General features: G+C 41.2%; 1 protein-coding gene across 1 annotated transcript; it reads left to right on the forward strand.

Annotated features, from left to right (window-relative positions):
* Window positions 1–524: 524 nt before the first annotated feature.
* On the forward strand, window positions 525–14,992 carry LOC135499313 (uncharacterized). The gene is made up of 17 exons (XM_064790045.1): window positions 525–713; window positions 1,101–1,733; window positions 1,950–2,148; window positions 2,503–2,577; window positions 2,920–3,085; window positions 3,207–3,387; window positions 4,001–4,148; window positions 4,548–4,746; window positions 6,666–6,670; window positions 7,637–7,659; window positions 8,034–8,666; window positions 9,692–9,890; window positions 10,255–10,329; window positions 10,679–10,844; window positions 10,967–11,147; window positions 12,659–12,806; window positions 13,143–14,992. The coding sequence occupies exons 1-17, from the start codon at window positions 615–617 to the stop codon at window positions 13,349–13,351; spliced, it is 3,339 nt and encodes a 1,112-aa protein (XP_064646115.1). The 5' UTR covers window positions 525–614; the 3' UTR covers window positions 13,352–14,992.
* The last annotated feature ends 7,200 nt before the right edge of the window (window positions 14,993–22,192 follow it).

Here is a 22,192-nt window from a genome sequence, read left to right on the forward strand (position 1 = left end):
TCAATTGATGTCATTGTCATTTGGCTTGCTTTCTTTTGTCTTGTGACATAATTAATTTTGGAACCCTTTTTTTCGACCTTCTAGATCAGTACACGTCATGATTAGGCCTACCAGATAGTTTCTGATACATATATATCTGTGGTCATATCGCTCAACGTGCTCGCCACAGGCGTTCGATTGTTGGATAGGCCTGTCACTATGATAGAAACTTTTCCTGATAAGGAAGAATCCTTTCAGACAAATTTGTAACAGACTATAGCCCCTCACGACAATCCTACCAGTAAAGTTTATTCAAGGGGATTTTCTTGGGCGGCACCGGCTACGATGTTCCTGGACTTCTAAGTAATAACGAACGTAAACAATCAGCCCCGCTGTGGACAAAATTTAGAGGCCATACATGCCAAACTAAATCATTATATGCTCCTCATTTACTTTAAGTCTATGTGATTATTCGACAGTGCTTGTGAGAAGCCCTTTACAGAATACCATGTTTAAATCCGTAGAATAAATAAACTAAAGAATAATGTGCCGGCCAATTCTTACATGATGGAGAAAGCACTTTACCGGTAACAACAAGTTATTGAGTTGTCCAAGGCATGCTAGCTAGGTAAAATATGAAACCCGTTGGCCTTCCCGTATCTACCCTCGGTCACTGCACAACTTTCTCGGAAAACGATTCGAGATTTGGCAACAAGAAAATTCGTCTGTTAAAGGTAGGGTTGATTTGAGCAGTATGTTCCACCATGAAACATCGAACTTTCAGATTGCATGAGATAAAACCCATGAAAATAAGCTTAGGCGATGGTATTTTCTTCGAGATGGTAGTCGTCATCAGATGGAGTGGTAAAATTTCCTTTCTCTGACCATTTGATTATCATTAAAAGCGCCTATAGGCCCGGTTGTTTAAAACAAGTTCGTAACTAACTAACATTAACTTAGCCTTGAGGCTAGTGCCAATATAATGTCGAGGCATTAAATGCCATGATAAAGCTACATGTCCGTTAAAGTGAACTTATTTTGAACAAACGGCCGTGTGTTATTCCAGTTGGTTATTCACATGTCACGGAACATCCTAAATAATGGACATTCTTTTTTTTCAGATGATCCTTGACGAAACTTCAGAGCCTCCAATGTTCAACAAGTACACGGAAACCGAGTTCTACGTCCCTCAAACGTCATACGAACTACATGCCGTATCCAACTACGCCGCCCAGCTCCGCTGGTACGCCCGCATGCGGAAGAAGCGGACAAACCAAAACAGGAGTATGATTCGTGGACTGTACGCTCTATGCACTGTGTCTGTATTAGCTACCCTCCTTATGTACACCAATGGCACAGAGAAAATATCAGTTGGGTTTCAGAACACGAAACATTTCGCAGAACAGTTCATAAGGATTGGGCGATCTTTGAGCACTGAAGGATTATTCGTCGGAGAGAATCCGGTAGTAAAAAAGGAAGCTAAGCCAAAGGTTCCTTTAAGTGAAGGGATGAGGTGGCTGACGTCGTTTAAGGCATTTAAGGAAAATCTCACGGAGCTAGCACAGGAGTTTGCAGAAGAGTCGGCGAATGGGGAATTTGATGTAACTCAGCTGGTGAGAGGAAAATATAATGGAAAAGTAAAGAAAATTACGAAGGATTTGATACTGGAAGAGTTGGAGGTGACTGGTTATCAGAAGCGCCTTAAAGAATATATAGCCACAAGGACGGTGCCAAGAAATGGATTCGATCAAATGGTAAGTTTCTTAATTGAAGTACAATGTATGTAGCCTCACTGCTATACACCTTTCCAGAAATGGGGCGCTGACTGTCCGAAATAGTGATGTCATAAGGGGAAACTTTTCTCTTTTCTATTTCAGCTAACATGATGAGAGAATATGGATGTTGTCCAAAGCCAAACATCTTGTTAAAGATTTTTTCGATTTTAGAGTAACTGCAATATTCTGTTTCAGGCACCACTGCCATTTATGAACAAATGGAGAACTCCGTGTTGGCAGCATAACACTACTTCCAACTTTATGTGCCTGCCCGGGTTCTATATCATTGGCTTTCCGAAGTGTGCCACCACTGATCTGTGGACTCGGCTGACGAAACATCACCAGCTGAAGGGATGGGCGAAGGAACTGCATTGGTGGACCAGATTAAGATACCGTAAGTGATTACTGAGGCGCGCGTCCATACACCAAACCTGATGAAATATTTCCGGGCATTTCCCAGGGATGGAATATTCCGATTCCCGATTGTGGCGTAAAGGATTTAGGAAAATTCATTGGCTATTCTATTCTGTTCTAGGCGGCTGAAGGATGTTGTACCGAAGATGATAGCATCGCTTTTATCGGGCGGTCGTGCCCCCCCGTCATCTCTAAACAGTTAAAACTCCTTTTTGCTAAGATATACGTGCTTTCAACACTTATGGATTGAGGACCAATCCTGACTTCATCAATGGACAAGGAGCAAGTATCTCATTTCAGCCGCGGATTTGAAGCTCTCTTTTTCCTTTTTCAGGTTATTCGATGGCAAGGTATGCCAAAAAGCTTGGGGACATGGTGCGTGCGAGAAACGACACCCGAGTGCTAATGGGTTAGTAATCCTTCGTATTTGTCTCAAGCTATTGTTCACGTAATAAAACCTCTCAAAGGTCTGCGTACCGTATCCGCGATTGTACTGTAGACCACTATGATGACCCCACAATCGAGGTCGCAAGATTATCCGCCCGCTTGTGCGAATTTATGCAGCTAAATGTTGCTACGGGTATTAGGTCAACAGAAACTGCCAGCATTTCTAAAGGTGGAGAGGTTGTGTGAGTAGGTCATGTCCTATGGGTTTAACACGGGAGTGTGTATACCGTCCTGTACATTGAGGTGATTTTTTGTAAAAAAACATATACACGGTCATTGGCTATGCTTCTTTACGTTTTTGAAGGAGACGGGAGTCCCTCGACGCTATGGGATATCAGCTACCTTGAGAGAAAGCTTAGGAAGGATCCAGGGTTACCTGACAAGCCGCCAAAGGTTCTCAACGCGCATCTGATGTACAAGTACCAGCCCAATGCAAAATTTATCGTTTTAGTTCGTAATCCGTCGGATAGGTAAGCAACAACTGCAACTGAGACAATACTGGACTATATGCTTTCAAAATATTGTACAATTCTTAAGTAGCCGGTGATCTTACACAGTCCTGTGAAAAATCTATATTCTTTTCCTTTTTAGCGTATATTCTGACTACACCTACCATGGTGTCGACAAAGTCAAAAAACTTTATAGAGATAAAGAAGAGTTGCACAACAGGACTATAGAACTTATCAAATACTACCACGAGTGCATAAACACCACTTCTATTAAGGCCTGCGCATATAATGGGAAGGTTTATTTACACAGCACCGACCAAAAGGTAAGCGAAACAAAAATGCAAATATTGCAATCGGAACTTGGCTGTAATGAAGTGAGTATGAGGTAAAGACATTCAACGAAATGTTGACATTATTTGTCTTGAGGTGAAGCTACTTTATTCTGTAGTGAGCAAACATATACTCGATGGTGGCCCATGTTGATACATGTATTATACCATTGCAGTGATAGCCCTAGCTCTGTCGTTAACGAACAGCTTGTTTCATCATGTCATTGGGAACTAATGTATAGAACAAGCAAGTTTCGCAACACATACGAAGAGCTACACACATAACGAAGTACGACGTATGTGCATGTACCATCGACGATTTAAAAAAAACTTTTTCCACGTTTCCTTGTACAAGTAAGTACATGAACATGTGCATGTACATGTACATGTATAGAAGATGATTTACGAGTGTCGCGAAAATGAATTGGCACATGACTTGATGACGAAACAGACCTTTATATTTGATCGTACTTCTTCGTTCGTATAGGGGTTTCGAAACGTATAGGCCTAGTTCTGTCGTTCTGGTGGATGAAGTTAGTCGAGAGAAGATGACACTTGAATGCTGCACATTAAAGTAGGTTGATGATATTTCAATCATTATTTGCAGCTCCGCCTGTTTATCTACTTGTACTCAGTTTATATCGGTGACTGGCTGACTGTCTTTCCCCGGAGTCAAGTCCATGTGGTCCGAGCAGAAGACTACGGACGAAACACAGCTGGGGTGCTGCAAGATATATTCAAGTTTTTAGAAGTTGGTGAGTTCAGACCAAATATTCTTCATTTAACCATAAGGCTTGTTGGCCTCTTTTCCTTCTCTTCTCCTCTCCTCTCCTCTCCTCTCCTTTTTTTTTCTTTTCCACCTCCTCCTCCTCCTCCTCTTTGTTCTCTCTCTCAATCTCCTTCTTTTTCTCTTTCGCCATTTCCTTCTTTCCGTTTCCTACTCCTCTTTTTCTTTTTCGTCTATTTTCGGATTCCGTGTGGCCAGATCGAGGCAGCCGCTACGATGTACATCAATACACAAATACTGGCTGCAAAATATCGTTGGTCTCTATAAGGCGGTACAGATATTACAACTGCGATGTACTGCCTCGATTGCACAGTTGTTTCCTCAAAAGTACACTGGTAATTAATTTGAACCTTCTCTTTTACTCCAGACGCCTTGCCGCCTGACACACTGAAAGAAATAGCTGAAGGTCCGAGAATGAACACAAACAGGCAATACAGTTACGATGTCGGCCCGATGCAGGCATCAACAAGAAAACTTTTGGACGACTTTTTCAAACCTTTTAACGAAGCCCTTGCCCACATTTTACAAGACGACCGCTTTCTTTGGAAAGATGTACGACATGACATGTCCAGATAACACAAGTCAAGACCACCGTTAGTGATTCGAATTAATCATACCGGTTACGGGCAATAATAGATTAGCCGGAAACTTTTGTCGCGATATTTTAAAAGGGGTCAAAGGTACTTTTTTCAGTTCCTTTCGTCCCTTGATTTCACCAGCGACAAAGGATTCAGACGAGTCTATTGTGGTCCGTAACCGGTGATCAATTTGAATAACCGCCGTCTTCAGAACAAATATAATGTTACAGTATTTCCATTTCCCATATAATATGTTTTCGCTCTCCACATCCCCGATAGGTCTCCTAGCAAAGCCTGTGTCAAATAGTCTATTTCAAATATCTGTTTGTTTTGGCAAAATAACATGGCGTCTTCTATCATGCATTTCAACTGTAAATAATGATTAATTTATCTTTCTTTTAAATAAAAAATATTTTATTTTACGAGTTATTGATTTAAAATTTCTCGTCATAAGCATAGTCTTTCACTTTCACCCATCACACACATTCCTAGGTACACTCACTGAAGACAGAGTAGGACGTCTACTGTATAGGCGATACTTTTTATGGTCAACGAACAAATGAGTGTGATATCGTGACTGTTTCTGATTCATGTTAGGCTTATTTCTTCACGTAAGACAGGCCTTTGATACAGGCACCCTTCAACCGCCTAACTAGCGTCGACACGGAATATTCTGCGGCACGACCATTCCTGTTACACCTGTTTTACCGATTGCTGTGCCGATTTGTCTTTTTGCCTTGTCGTGACGCTTCAGCAATTTATCGCGAGGGGTCTCCTCCTGGTACTGACGGTGCCTTGTCAATTACTGGATTTTCGACCTAACTTGTCTCGCGTGGCCTTATCTATGCGGACAAAAGCTTTAGGAATAATTCTCAGCAAAGTTTGCCTTTCTTATCGGAAATTTCATCTTTTTATCAATATTTGTCCGAAGAAGCCTTTCTTGGTGCTACTATAAAGAATAAACATCACTGAAGGTAGGACTTTTAAAATTTGGCAAACTTCGATTGTTTTGTTTTTTCAGGTGATTTCAACTTGTCAGTCCTGGCACTTGTGCCTCGTCTCTTCATAACCCTGAGCTCGTGTATGGGCTCCGGACTGTTGCTATCATGTTATCAAAGATAGTGGTGTTGCACAACACTATAGATTATCCTTGGGTTGCCCAGGCGGGGCTGTGTAACTTGCTATTTGTGGTCACACTATTGCAGTTTAGTGACAAGAGATCGGCCAGGCACCTTTGGCCAGATCGATCTGACAACGCTTTAAACTCATTTGCTACGAAACTGTACTTGGTGTAATGTTCCGCTAAAATTTGACTTAAAAAGAGAGGGTATTACTATCAAACGCTGAAGCAAAATAACTTTTTCATTAAGGTTCCTCCGAGAGTAATGGTAAATATCCATACAATTAATTGACATGGCAAAATTAGATATACTAATAATTGGAAAGAAACGATATACGTATCAAGAATTTATTAATATATTATATATTAATAGTAATTAGCAACCTCCACGGTATCCGTCTTCTTTCCGTGTTTGATGCTCCCTGAGTTAGTATTCGGATGACTCCATACCGTAAAGCGGCGACAGGCTAATTATGGGCGACGCCATCAAAGAGTGGTGATGGGTGTGATCGGTGTCCTATGGTCCCTGGTCTAATTAACCATGACCTCGTCTCTGAGGCAAGTAGCCAGAGTCGTGATTACTGGGTCCTAGATATTTTACGAAGAGTGTCATCTTACTCTACTGTAGTTGTTCACGCTGTCTGACATTCCTGGTGAGCCCCTCCAGACCGCGGACTATTAGTTGCTATATTTGAACAGTCAGCTGAATGGGAGTGCCGTTACATGCCAAACTAAATTATGATTATATGCTCCTCATTTACTTTAAGTCTTTGTGATTATTTGACAGTGCTTGTGAGAAGCCCTTTGTAGAATACCATGTTTAAATCCGTAGTATAAATAAACTAAAGAATAATGTGCCGGCCAATTCTTACATGATGGAGAAAGCACTTTACCGGTAACAACAAGTTATTGAGTTGTCCAAGGCATGCTAGCTAGGTAAAATATGAAACCCGTTGGCCTTCCCGTATCTACCCTCGGTCACTGCCCAACTTTCTCGGAAAACGATTCGAGATTTGGCAACAAGAAAATTCGTCTGTTAAAGGTAGGGTTGATTTGAGGAGTATGTTCCACCATGAAACATCGAACTTTCAGATTACATGAGATATAACCCATGAAAATAAGCTTAGGCGATGGTATTTTCTTCGAGATGGTAGTCGTCATGCGATGGAGAGGTAAAATTTCCTTTCTCTGACCATTTGATTATCATTAAAAGCGCCTATAGCCTAGGCCCGGTTGTTTAAAACAAGTTCGTAACTAACTAGCAGTTACATTAACTTAGCCTTGAGGCTATAGTGCAAATATAATGTCGAGGCATTAAATGCCATGATAAAGCTACATGTCCGTTCAAGTGAACTTGTTTTGAACAAACGGCCGTGTGTTATTCCAGTTGGTTATTCACATGTCACGGAACATGGGTATTAATAAACAGAGAAACAGAGAAACGAAGAAATCGAGAACTTCCCATATCGAGTAGTTAGGCCTTAAAACCTATGTCTATAATGTACGGCGTAAAAAATAGACTAATATGCTAGCCTGGTTTCTTCTCCCACGATGAAAGTAGTTCGAAAATGCACTGGGTGGACAGCGAGACCAGTCCTATTAGATCAATGGAACATTGTCCATTTCGCAAAACCACGAGGTTGATTGCATGGACTCTGGCATGTCTGGGGCTCTGCCAAGTTAAAATCAATCATGGTATGTATAATTCATGAGACAATGATAAACCGACGATATTGGCCTACAAGTAATGGACTGTAGGGCCTGTGACCTGGTCTAGTTCGGTGTGTGTGTGTAAGTCTGTGATGATGGGTAGGGGGTGTCTACAAAACCAAGACCCAAGACCCAAGACCCAAGACCTACAAAACCAAGACCCAATATGTTGATGGGTCTTGGTTTTGTAGGTCTTGGTTTTGTAGGTTTTGGGTCTTGGGTCTTGGGTCTTGGTTTTGTAGACACCCGATGGGTAGGTATGTATCCAGTACGGCGTGTACATTGAGTACAGCGTGTGTAGGCCTACAAGGTGCACGGGGCGGTGTAAATGGGAGACGAGGCCTAACTAGTCGATGAGGGAAGTTCTCGATTTCTTCGTTTCTCTGTTTCTCTGTTTATTAATACCCACGGAACATCCTAAATAATGGACATTCATTTTTTTCAGATGATCCTTGACGAAACTTCAGAGCCTCCAATGTTCAACAAGTACACGGAAACCGAGTTCTACGTCCCTCAAACGTCATACGAACTACATGCCGTATCCAACTACGCCGCCCAGCTCCGCTGGTACGCCCGCATGCGGAAGAAGCAGAAAAACCAAAACAGGAGTATGATTCGTGGACTGTACGCTCTATGCACTGTGTCTGTATTAGCTACCCTCCTTATGTACACCAATGGCACAGAGAAAATATCAGTTGGGTTTCAGAATACGAAACATTTCGCTGAACAGTTCATAAGGATGGGGCGGTCTTTGAACACTGAAGGATTATTCGTCGGAGAGAAACCGATAGTAAAAAAGGAAGCTAAGCCAAAGGTTCCTTTAAGTGAAGGGATGAGGTGGCTGACGTCGTTTAAGGCATTTAAGGAAAATCTCACGGAGCTAGCACAGGAGTTTGCAGAAGAGTCGGCGAATGGGGAATTTGATATAACTCAGCTGGTGAGAGGAAAATATAATGGAAAAGTAAAGAAAATTACGAAGGATTTGATACTGGAAGAGTTGGAGGTGACTGGTTATCAGAAGCGCCTTAAAGAATATATAGCCACAAGGACGGTGCCAAGAAATGGATTCGATCAAATGGTAAGTTTCTTAACTGAAGTACAATGTATGTAGCCTCACTGCTGTAGGATTGGAAAAATCTACATGTACACACAGGGTCATTTGATTAAAGCAGGGTGTACACTAGTAAAATATCAGCAACATTTTACCAACATTTTACCAACATTTTACCAACATTTTTACAACAATTTTGCAACAAGCCCTTCAAGGCCCTGTGTACACTAGCAACAAAATTGCAACAAATTTGCAACATTTTTACAACATGTTGGTAAATTGTTGCAAACTTTTTAGCGGGAACAAAGGGAAAATAGGTATTTTGGAGGGAAAATGGATGATTCCAAGGAGAGAAGATGTGTTTTGAGTGCTTCTGCAGCAATTTTAGCTGTCATTGTTGAGATGCGGAAGAGGCGGCGAAATAAACCAAAGAGACCAGGCCCTGGATCAAAATGAGGGTGGATCATGGGGCATATCACTGCCTGTTAAAGGAGTTACGGCTGACTGCATGACAAGCCACCATACAAAAACTTCCTGCGAATGGATAAAATTGCATTCGAAGAACTTCTTGAAAAGGTTTCACCACCCATTACGAAGCAAGACACTCACTTGAGAGTTGCCATACCAGCCGCTTGTTAAAGTCACATGACCTCAGGTAGATCACATGACCCAAATCCTATTTCTGATTGGCTGAAGAGTTTGCAACATTTTTACAACATGCAACAAAGAATTGCATTGCATTTTATTTGCAACATTTTTACAACAATTTTACAACATGTTGTAAGACGCGTTTTGTTCTGTACACACTATGCAACATTTTTGCAACATTTGTTGCAACCGCAAATGTTGTAAAAATGTGGCTAATATTTTGCTAGTGTACACAGGCCTTAAAGCGAGGTCGAGTCAGCTTGTGATGGTTTCGTCCGAAATGGGTAAGGCCTTCTCTTTTCTATTTCAGCTAACATGATGAGAGAATATGGATGTTGTCCAAAGCCAAACATCTTGATAAAGATTTTTTTCGATTTTAGAGGAACTGCAATATTCTGTTTCAGGCACCACTGCCATTTATGAACAAATGGAGAACTCCGTGTTGGCAGCATAACACTACTTCCAACTTTATGTGCCTGCCCGGGTTCTATATCATTGGCTTTCCGAAGTGTGCCACCACTGATCTGTGGACTCGGCTGACGAAACATCACCAGCTGAAGGGATGGGCGAAGGAACTGCATTGGTGGACCAGATTAAGATACCGTAAGTGATTACTGAGGCGCGCGTCCATACACCAAACCAAATATTTCCGGGCATTTCCCAGGGATGGAATATTCCGATTCCCAATTGTGGCGTAAAGGATTTAGGAAAATACATTGGCTATTCTATTCTGTTCTAGGCGGCTGAAGGATGTTGTACCGAAGATGATAGCATCGCTTTTATCGGGCGGTCGTGCAGTTTCTAACCCCCCCCCCCCGTCATCTCTAAACAGTTAAAACTCCTTTTTGCTAAGATATACGTGCTTTCAAAGCTTATGGATTGAGGACCAATCCTGACTTCATCAATGGACAAGGAGCAAGTATCTCATTTCAGCCGCGGATTTGAAGCTCTCTTTTTCCTTTTTCAGGTTATTCGATGGCAAGGTATGCCAAGAAGCTTGGGGACATGGTGCGTGCGAGAAACGACACCCGGGTGCTAATGGGTTAGTATCCTTCGTATTTGTCTCAAGCTATTGTTCACGTCATAAAACCTCTCATAGGTTTGCGTACCGGCGTATCCGCGATTGTACTGTAGTTGACACGGCTATGATGACCCCACAATCGAGGTCGCAAGATTATCCGCCCGCTTGTGCGAATTTATGCAGCCAAATGTTGCTACGGGTATTAGGTCAACAGAAACTGCCAGCATTTCTAAAGGTGGAGAGGTTGTGTGAGTAGGTCATGTCCTATGGGTTTAACACGGGAGTGTGTATACCGTCCTGTACATTGAGGTGATTTTTTGTAAAAAAACATATACACGGTCATTGGCTATGCTTCTTTGCGTTTTTGAAGGAGACGGGAGTCCCTCGACGATATGGGATATCAGCTACCTTGAGAGAAAGGTTAGGAAGGATCCAGGGTTACCTGACAAGCCGCCAAAGGTTCTCAACGCGCATCTGATGTACAAGTACCAGCCCAATGCAAAATTTATCGTTTTAGTTCGTAATCCGTCGGATAGGTAAGCAACAACTGCAACTGAGACAATACTGGACTATATGCTTTCAAAATATTGTACAATTCTTAACGTAGCCGGTGATCTTACACAGTCCTGTGAAATATCTATATTCTTTTCCTTTTTAGCGTATATTCTGGCTACACCTACCATGGTGTCGACAAAGTCAAAAAACTTTATAGAGATAAAGAAGAGTTGCACAACAGGACTATAGAACTTATAAAATACTTCCACGAGTGCATAAACACTACTTCTATTAAGGCCTGCGCATATAATGGGAATGTTTATTTACACAGCACCGACCAAAAGGTAAGAGAAACAAAAATGCAAATATTGCAATCGGAACTTGGCTGTAATGAAGTGAGTATGAGGTAAAGACATTCAACGAAATGTTGACATTATTTGTCTTGAAGTGAAGCTACTTTATTCTGTAGTGAGCAAACATATACTCGATGGTGGCCCATGTTGATACATGTATTATACCATTGCAGTGATAGCCCTAGCTCTGTCGTTAACGAACAGCTTGTTTCATCATGCATATTGGGAACTAATGTATAGAACAAGCAAGTTTCGCAACACATACGAAGAGCTACACACATAACGAAGCACGACGTATGTGCATGTACCATCGACGACTCTAAAAAACTATTTCCACGTTTCCTTGCACAAGTAAGTACATGTACACCCTTGTCGGAAAGTTTATGGACACCAGTTTTTGCACATTTTCTCAAAAACGGCTAATCCTATTGAACCCAAATTTTCACCAATGGTGGAGAATCTTCTTGGCTATCGAATGACGTGATAGTTGATATCAGGACCAATTGCATAACAAAGTTATTACATAATTTTGAGAGGGATCTTTTTTTTACTTTTTTGTTAATCAATTTTTCAAAACCAAATTAACCTACAGTATATATTGCACATAGCTAAGACTTTCTGTGAAAAAAATTTGGATAAATCTCATTTCGGTTTTGAGATATATCGAAATATCAAAATTTTGATATTTTGATAATTTGATATTTTTGGGTTTTTTGCAACTGTATCATTGAGAAGTCATACCCAAATAATGATTGGCACCAATTTAGCACAGCTAGCAACTAATATTGCTGAGAAAAGGTGGATACTTGGTAGTATGAAAATTTTCATATTATAATTTCAAGATGTTCCTTTAGTTGAAAATCAGAAAAAAATCACCATTCATTCAGGGGACATGGGTACTACTAGGATATATCGAAAAATCAGAAAAATCTCAAAATTTTCAGAATCTCAAAATTTTGATATTTTGATATATCATGAAAAGTAAATGATATTTTCAAATACTTTCTTCACAGAAAGTCTTAGCATTGTTATCTGTATGATGCAAGATTTATACTTCGATTTTAAAAAAATCAACCAAAAAGTGAAAAATAGATGCCTCTCAAAATTATGTAATAACTTTGTTATGCAATTGGTCCTGATATCAACTATCACGTCATTCGATAGCCAGGAAGATTCTCCACCATTGGTGAATATTTGGGTTCAATAGGATTAGCCGTTTTTGAGAAAATGTGCAAAAACTGGTGTCCATAAACTTTCCGACAAGGGTGTACGTACATGTACATGTATAGAAGATGATTTACGAGTGTCGCGAAAATGAATTGGCACATGACTTGATGACACGACAGACCTTCGTATTTGATCGTACTTCTTCGTTCGTATAGGGGTTTCGAAATGTAAAGGCCAAGTTCTGTCGTTCTGGTGGATGAAGTTAGACGAGAGAAGATGACACTTGAATGCTGCACATTAAAGAAGGTTGATGATATTTCAATCATTATTTGCAGCTCCGCCTGTTTATCTACTTGTACTCAGTTTATATCGGTGACTGGCTAACTGTCTTTCCCCGGAGTCAAGTCCATGTGGTCCGAACGGAAGACTACGGACGAAACACAGCTGGGGTGCTGCAAGATATATTCAAGTTTTTAGAAGTTGGTGAGTTCAGACAGAAGATTTTTCATTTAACCATAAGCCTTGTTGGCCTCTTTTCCTCCTCTCCTCTCCTCTCCTCTCCTCCTCCTCTCTCTCAATCTCCTTCTTTTTCTCTTTCGCCATTTCCTTCTTTCCCTTTCCTACTCCTTTTGTTCTTTTCCGTCTATTTTCGGATTTCGTGTGGCCAGATCGAGGCAGCCGCTACATGTACATCAATACACAAATACTGTCTGCAAAATATCGTTACAGATATTACAACTGCGATGTACTGCCTCAATTGCACAGTTGTTTCCTCAAAAGTGCACAGGTAATTAATTTGAAACTTCTCTTTTACTCCAGACGCCTTGCCGCCTGACACACTGAAAGAAATAGCTGAAGGTCCGAGAATGAACACGAACAGGCAATACAGTTACGATGTCGGCCCGATGCAGGCATCAACAAGAAAACTTTTGGACGATTTTTTCAAACCTTTTAACGAAGCCCTTGCCCACATTTTACAAGACGACTGCTTTCTTTGGAAAGATGTACGACATGACATGTCCAGATAACACAAGTCAAGACCACCGTTAGTGATTCGAATTAATCATACCGGTTACGGGCAATAATAGATTAGCCGGAAACTTTTGTCAAGACATTTTAAAAGGGGTCAAAGGTACTTTTTTCAGTTCCTTTCGTCCCTTGATTTCACCAGCGACAAAGGATTCAGACGAGTCTATTGTGGTCCGTAACCGGTGATCAATTTGAATAACCGCCGTCTTGAGACCAAATATAATGTTACAGTATTTCCATTTCCCATATTATTTATTTTCGCTCTCCACATCCCCGATAGGTCTCCTAGCAAAGCCTGTGTCTAATAGTCTATTTCAAATATCTGTTTGTTTTGGCAAAATAACATGGCGTCTTCTATCATGCATTTCAACTGTAAATAGTGATTGATTTATCTCTCTTATAAACAAAAAATATTTTATTCTACGAGTTTTTGATTTAAAATTTCTCGTCATAAGCATAGTCTTATTGGTCGTTTGTTACCTTGCACTTTCACCCATCACACACATTCCTAGGTACACTCACTGAAGACAGAGTAGGACATCTGATGTATAGGCGATACCTTTTATGGTCAACGAACAAATGAGTGTGATATCGTGACTGTTTCTGATTCATGTTAGGCTTATTTCTTCACGTAAGACAGGCCTTTTATAAAGGTACCCTTCAACCGCCTAACTAGCGTCGACACAGAATATTCTGGGGCACGACCATTCCTGTTACACCTGTTTTACCGATTGCTGTGCCGATTTGTTGTTTTGCCTTGTCGTGACGCTTCAGCAATTTATCGCGAGGTGTCTCCTGGTACTGACGGTGCCTTGTCAATTACTGGATTTTCGACCTAACTTGTCTCGTGTGGCCTTATCTATGCGGACAAAAGCTTTAGGAATAATTCTCAGCAAAGTTTGCCTTTCTTATCGGAAACTTCATCTTTTTATCAATATTCGTCCGAAGAAGCCTTTCTTGTTGCTACTATAAAGAATAAACATCACTGAAGGTAGGACTTTTAAAATTTGACAAACTTCGATTGTTGTTTTTTTCAGGTGGTTTTTAACTTGTCAGTCCTGGCACTTGTGCCTCGGCTCTTCATAACCCTGAGGTCGTGCATGGGCTCCGGGCTGTTGCTATCATGTTATCACATTACCAACAGATAGTGGTGTTGCACAACACTATAGATTATCCTTGGGTTGCCCAGGCGGGGCTGTGTAACTTGCTATTTGTGGTCACACTATTGCAGTTTAGTGACAAGAGGTCGGCCAGGTACCTTTGGCCAGATCGATCTGACAACGCTTTAAACTCATTTGCTACGAAACTGTACTTGGTGTAATGTTCCGCTAAAATTGGACTTAAAAAGAGCGAGCGTATTACTATCAAACACTGAAGCAAAATAACTTTAAATTATGGTAAATTACCATACAATTAATTGACATGGCAAAAATAAATATACTAATAATTGGAAAGAAATGATATACGTATCAAGAATTTATTTCCTTGCTTTTTGCTGCAATTAAGATCAGAAAAATTTCTAATCGAAGGTTCGCAAGAGACATTGTTTGCATTGGCGGGTCACTCATTTTACAGAAAATTCATTATCTGTTTCAATCTGTCTACTGAATAAACGATGCTTCGAATCCCTTTTACTTTTTTTGTGTGTCAGCAATTTAAAATTTCATAGGATCTGTGGCTTCAAAAATCCAATCTTCTGCTCAGCACTGGTAAATCAAATATTGATTTTCTAAAGGTTTGCAGTTCCGAATGGTTCCACAAATTGTAGTGGTATTTTTTATCATGAACCGTTAAGGAGACCAAAGCCGACATTCCTTCATTGATTTAGTTGCGGGAACAGAGAACACGAGGCCAGAAGACGCGATTGGAAATTCGCCTGAATAAAATCAGCTCTCTCAGGGCAGAGAGGGTGACTTTGTATGACAACGATCCAATGTCTTTTGGAATACAATCTTAATGGAAAATTTCCCTTTATATATTGAAAAGATTAAATCGAAAACAAATGATCAACCTCGAAAATGAACCTCTATTAGTATCTTCTGAATTGACGATCTATCGAATCCAATGCCATCCTTCTTAACCCAGACTTTCCGGCATTTCCTCCACGTACCTAAGCCATCATTAGGACTTCCTTGAGGAACGCTGGCCCCAGCCATTATGATCATTAGACTCGAAGAATCAAAGCTCGTGCCGTAATTAGTAACCTCCACGGTATCCGTCTTCTTTCCGTGTTTGATGCTCCCTGAGTTAGTATTCGGATGACTCCATACCGTAAAGCGGCGACAGGCTAATTATGGGCGTCGCCATCAAAGAGTGGTGATGGGTGTGATCGGTGTCCTATGGTCCCTGGTCTAATTAACCATGACCTCGTCTCTGAGGCAAGTAGCCAGAGTCGTGATTACTGGGTCCTAGATATTTTCCGAAGAGTGTCATCTTACTCTACTGTAGTTGGTCACGCTGTCTGACATTCCCGGTGAGCCCCTCCAGACCGCGGACTATTAGTTGCTATATTTGAACAGCCAGCTGAATGGGATTGCCGTTGGGCTGGTGAGCGTAAATTGTAGACATCTCGGAAAGAACCATTTGTGACATTTTGCGTTCTGTTATTAATGGCAAGGACGTTTTCCCTCTACGAATGGGGAAACAGCTTTTTTTAGTGATCGAGAGGAAAGCAAGAGCAAAGACGATAACGGTTGAGCGACTGTTTGGTAATAGTGTAGGATTCGTTAAGATGATGTATACAACCGAAACAACAAGTAAAGTACCACGGCTGATGCATGAACGTAGCTCAGAGGCATGCGCAGTCGTAGAGCGGGACTTACATGGCCGCGGCCCTCTCTGAAACCACTCACTGACTTTACTTCCTTTCGACTGATGGCACCTGCGAATGGCAACCAACATGCAAATGGAACGCTGCAGAAATCGCCGCCCTCTTTAAAAAAGACTTACTTAATGCTCAACCTCCTTCCCATGACAATAAAATCACATGCTATTTCCCCTACTGGCGCCGATCATTCGAACAGGAAATCTATGCAGTTATTGCAATCTTTCTGCTTTGATATCAAATCTATCAACATTTTCATATCTTATTTGCTGACTGCCAAACACACAGCATTTACCTGTGCAATAATAAATGATTAATGAGAGCAATCAGCATGATCAATAACCTTGGTGGCAGTAAATTGTACTGCCGGTATTGACAAGATGATTGATGTGATACACGATTATAAAAATCATGACTTGTCGCAGTTGCAGATGCTTAAAACAGGCTTCCGTGAGGTTTTATCGTAATGTGCTGTATTCCACGGAAGGCTTTTTAATGCAATGAGCACATGTACATTTCCACATTTATATTGTAGCTTACATTAGGTCGGCCACTTTACGATAATACATTACTTGTACTAGGAATTCGTGTGCATAGATGCACATATTATACGTGTATACGCGATTTAAATAAACAACATTGAGAGAGATATTTTGCTACCAATATTCAAGTCACGTCTTTTAAAAGAAAATCATGCACTTTCGTATTTAAGAAGTAACAATCGTTCATAAAAGTAAAGGATGAAATGTCTTCGCCGGACAAGACAGTCTCGCATTTCGTAGGTCAAGTTAAAGGCTGATGTTTCAGACACATAAACAAAATTATACAATCATGTATGATGCATTTGTTACATTACTCATCCACCAACTAATATGTACATATTATGTAAATACCTTTTCTTACTAATATCGCCAGACTTCAAACATCAACAAAAACGCAACGACATACTTTGCTTTGGAGGCACATAAGTGACCCAACCACATCGGTTTGAAATCCAAGTCATGACATGTCGAAGCTACAAACAGTGTAACCCGATCCCTCCACTTTTCCGTCACCAGCCTCGGGTTTGCTTTGAAGGAACATGACGAACACGCGACTTTGCACAGCGGAGGATAATTTTTTTCTTTTCTTACATATATTTGCTTGTGATTTGATCATTTTGTGCTCGGAGTGAAACATGGCTTTTCCGGCACATCTTCTAAGTGTTCATCCCCTGGAACGTACGACCGTCAGAAATAGAAAGAGAGGCTCAACAGACTCCTCTGTGGTCTAAAGAAATTGAGGGGCAAAAGGAACTGATCAGGAGTGCCGCTCAGCCTTTTCGCCCCTCAATTTCCCCAAACCACAAAGGACTCCGGTGTGTCTAGTCAATTTCCGGCGGCACGTAACCAGCATATTCATTTCAATCACTCCACTGACAAGACCGTCCAGGGATATTGGATTGAGCTTGTCGTCATCTAGTCTAGGTGCCATCTTTATGACCACCACAGGAGCAGAGACACAGTCACCCGGATAAGCAATTACAAGTCCTTGTTTTTTCGAACTGAAGAATTCTAAGCCGATGTTTTCCAAAAGATCAATTTCAAGCTGATTGCACGTATTTAAGGTCATATCTTGGGAGAAACTCTATGAGCAGCATAAAGCCAAACTGAGAATTCCATTCAGGATACGAAGAAAATGTATTTGGAGAACCAAAATACCATTATGCTCTCAAAGGGTTTTTTACCCTTGAGATCAACTTCCGAGTAGCAAGGCAATATCGTGATAGCTTGTCGTTCGAGAAAATCCAATGCTTTCAAGCCTTTAGACTAAGCATCATTTTGTGTTAAGATCAGACTAAGTTTTCAAATTTAGCCTTCAACGAGTAGACATGGCGTATTCTTAATGCTTTTCCCCACCACACACACTACTCTTCGCCAAGATCCCTTCAGCCTTCGTTTAGTTGGCTAGGAGTTGACTTCATTAAGTAGAGCAAATATTGATGCATTCATGTGGCCATGATGACTTATTCTGCTCTTTTCCCATGAACGAATATTTCTTGATCTGCATTTACAATGTACCACCAATGGCATTTGTCATCACGCCGTGCATGCTTGGTGAGCATCTGACAAACTGAGCTCATTTTAAAGTTCGGCGTCACTATTGATGATGGCCGTGGCGACCATGATTATGACAGCATGGGGTAGCCGATCAGCGGTCGGCAACATTTTTCAAGTCGCCAAGAAAAAGTCCCTTCCGCTGATGATAATCTTGAAAATGTACCATATAACGCTCCTGGTTTGTAAAAAACAGTCCCTCTCTTGAAAGTCTGGCTACGTTCATGAATAGGCTAAGAAATTCACTTTGCCGATCCTACCACCGGATATTCCCCTTGTGACCTTTGATGCATCACGGTGTCAAAGTGGCTTGAGACATTGCTGTTGCAACTTAGATCTGACGCTGAAAGGCTCTAGAGTTAAGTAAGCATCACACGACCCTTGTTTCTGGCACTGGGCAGAAATTCCACACCGTTCGCCAATAAAGGTTGGAAGATGTTAAGTTTGCAAGTTAATTGTCATGAACATGATTATTGGTGAGAACAAGCCCCGTCCATTCCACATTGTTTCAATTTGCATGTTTACTTTCATCGGGTTCCTTTCGAAGCAGTCAAATGAAGTGGCGTATAACCAGTTGAGAACACTTGTGAATCTTGTGAATAGAGACAAGCTGTCATATGAATTTGCCATGTCAAGAGTTCTTGGTTTATCATCGATGAAACATATGTGGTGGATCGGGTTTGCGAACAGAAATGTCACCTATATCGACAGTTGCCAAAGCGAAGAGAACGGATCAATGCTTTTAAAGCGTGGGTTTCGAATAACCTCTGGTCTTTGGCAAGGGGTAAATAACGTCCAAAAATAAACGTCTAAAATCGTAGATGTAGGATTTCGATATATTCAGTTCAACGGTGACTGGGTTTTTATATGGAGGTTATCAAAAATTGTTTAAATCCGTCACTGTTTGACGAAAATACTAAACTTTGATTATTACATGTCCGTGACTAATGAATCGTTTCGACATTAGCGTGACAGTCACTGGATAAAGAACATGAAAAACAGGCATTCAAACATTATTTACATGTACCTAATTCACATATAATGTACATATTTCATTGTGCTCGCCACTATTAGCAATGGTTCTAGATACAGTTTCTATCTGCACCATACTTACAGCAAACAACTCCGAGACCTCTCCTCAAGGCTGACTGAATTATTCGCGAAATTCGCGAAAATAAAACGCCCGCGAATATATTTGGTGGTTTTAAGTTTCCAGCTCAAACCACCGTGACATTTTCATGAAACATCGATTTCTCATGCAACTAACTTTGTTGGTCTTCCTTGTGATGATATGCATGGAATCGCCGGAAATGGATACCATGGTATTGTAATGGAATTTCCGGCATTGGTCGTGGATTGGCTAGTTCGTGATGATTACATCGTAGCCACAGGAAATTCCACATCACAGGGAGGGAGAACATTTTAATATCGATAGATGAATTATTGGTACTTTGATTCTTGTACGCATTAGGTATTAGGTATATTAAAATCAGTTTCGAATCTTGACAGTTGTCGGAAACCCTCGGCCACAGGAATTCTTCTTATGACTGATCACAGCACTGGCAAGAAAAAAAACCGAATATCCTGCCAAGCAATAGGTAATGACTGTGTTGCTCAAAAGTTCGAAAGTCTTTTATAACGTATTGATATTTTATCTTTACAATAACCAAAAAAATCGTGGCCGCAGGTATTGTGTTTCCTTTATATCAGTTTAGTCCTTGTTCACTTGTCTGACTGGTAATTGATTGGCAAAGAGAAATAGCCTATAGGCGTTTTTACACGGTGCGGGTTCAAGCCGGATCGAGACTAGTTCAGGTACCAGCCGGTTCATTTTCCCTCGTGTAAAAGCGAACCTACCGTCCTGAACCCTCCTGGTCCGAGGCGGGTTCCGATCGCCGGTCTCGGGTCGGTGCAGGCCGGTGTAGGCCGGTGGAGGAGGGTTTATTTATGCGTGTAAAAGCGAACCGGCTCCGAGCCGGTTTGCACACGGTACTCGCGTGACGTCATTCGCGGGAATAGCTGCCGTGTTCCTGGCATGAAATTTTCCGCGGAAAGAAACTGCTGTGAAATCTTCAATTTATCGAGAGCAAGAGCTTTCTTTCCATACAAATGCTGTGTACCAAAGCAAAAACTCTGCATCTCACCGGCGCCATCGTGAACCATTTTGTATTATTTGTTGAAGGTTGTGATATTTTCGTAGCTCCACCGCCAGCAGGATTGATCAGCGCCACCAATTGACGATGTTAGTGACGAACCGGCCTGGAGCCGGATCGAGGCCAGATCGTCGAACCGTCCCCGTGTAAAAGCGAAATGAACCGTCCTGAACCGAACACGCCTCGTGACGGTTCAGGAGGGTTGTCTTGAACCAGCACCGTGTAAAAAGGCCTTATATCCGCCGAAACGGATCGTAAGCAATGATGGATCCCTGGCCGAAAATGCAGCAGGTAATGACCATGTCGCTCGACAAGTTCGAAGGTCGTTATGAAGATTTTTCATCTGGACAAAACCCAATTCGCTTGGCCGCAGATATCATGAGTTTCCCTTTTATAGTCACTGTTCGCAAATTCGATTAGAACTTTTGTGATTTTGTCCAAGAGGACCAAACTTTTTGTTTGGACTGACTTTATCAATAGTGGCTCCGTAGCTGGCAGAAAAAACAACTATTTTCGTAATTGCGAGGTTCGTGACATATTCACTTTCATGTTCGTTTTTGACCTATGTTTCTGTGCTTCTCCCGTTGAAGAGTCATGGTCTCTTGAGCTATCTGTTGTAAGGAAACCTTGAAATATTATGGGGAACAACTACTACACACGGTTGACATGTAGGTTCTTGTAACGGAGAACGCTCCTGGTATCAAAATACATTTCGAAAACATTCCAGTGGCACGAATGTTTGTGCGCACTTTCCGGACCCCTTCAGTAGAACTCTGTAAGTTTCATAAGTACTGGCCTAAAATATCTGAGATACCCCTCCTACATTCCGACAACTGTTCAATATGTACACTATATCGAGCTTGTCAACTGACCACCTTCTCCAGATATCGCTCCACAGATCCTTGTGGCGGTCACTCAATAAGCGAGGTCTGAATTAATTGAGTGAAGCATATTGGACATTCCACTGATTTCCAATTCACTGACCTCCTCCTCACTGCTGCATCATTGATATCTAATACGATGGGAATCTTTCCGATGCAAATAAGTGCTTGGCGATTCGTAGCGTTCAGGATACCCCGAGTCGTGTCCGGATACTGTACGGTAGCCCACGAGCATGTCATTACAGTTTCCAATGCGCTATCACTCAGTGGGTGTGAAAGAATCAGAAGGCGGCTGTTGGTTAGTCAGTGCAGAGGTTGTGCACCATTCACGGCTCCCACGACCAGTTCAACTTTGATGGCGTAGCCAAAGGGCGTGCAACCTCTCTAGTATCCTTATACGATTTTACCAGTTGACCACTAACCACATTACAGGTCTTATACAGATCAAAGACTTGCTTAAAAATCTTAGTCTTTATCTTAAAATTTCTTCTAACCGAAACGCCCGTCACTTCACCCACAATTTCTGGATATTATTTGTTCGACATGTCACGACACCACTGAATTAAAAGACAAACGGTCTTAATGCATGTTGTGTTTATACACGAATAGAATACATGACTAAGCCATTTATCCGCTCGTCTTTAATACAGCTGTACACTAAAAGAAAAGTAATGAGCTTTGCGAAAAATGCGATTATTGTCATTTTGAACATGAAATCCACATCTTTTCATAAGAATAAGGCAATTACACATGAAGAGAAAATGCTATTATCTCACCAAATCTCTTACTGGCAATAAACCTCGTTACTTTGCAAAGCTCGTAAAAGTCAAATGGGGAAAGAACGTAAATACGCATTGGTTTTTCGACATTTCTTGAAGAGGGCATT

Source organism: Lineus longissimus, chromosome 2 (assembly GCF_910592395.1).
Source record: "Lineus longissimus chromosome 2, tnLinLong1.2, whole genome shotgun sequence".
In the NCBI taxonomy this organism is placed as follows: Eukaryota; Metazoa; Nemertea; class Pilidiophora; order Heteronemertea; family Lineidae; genus Lineus; species Lineus longissimus.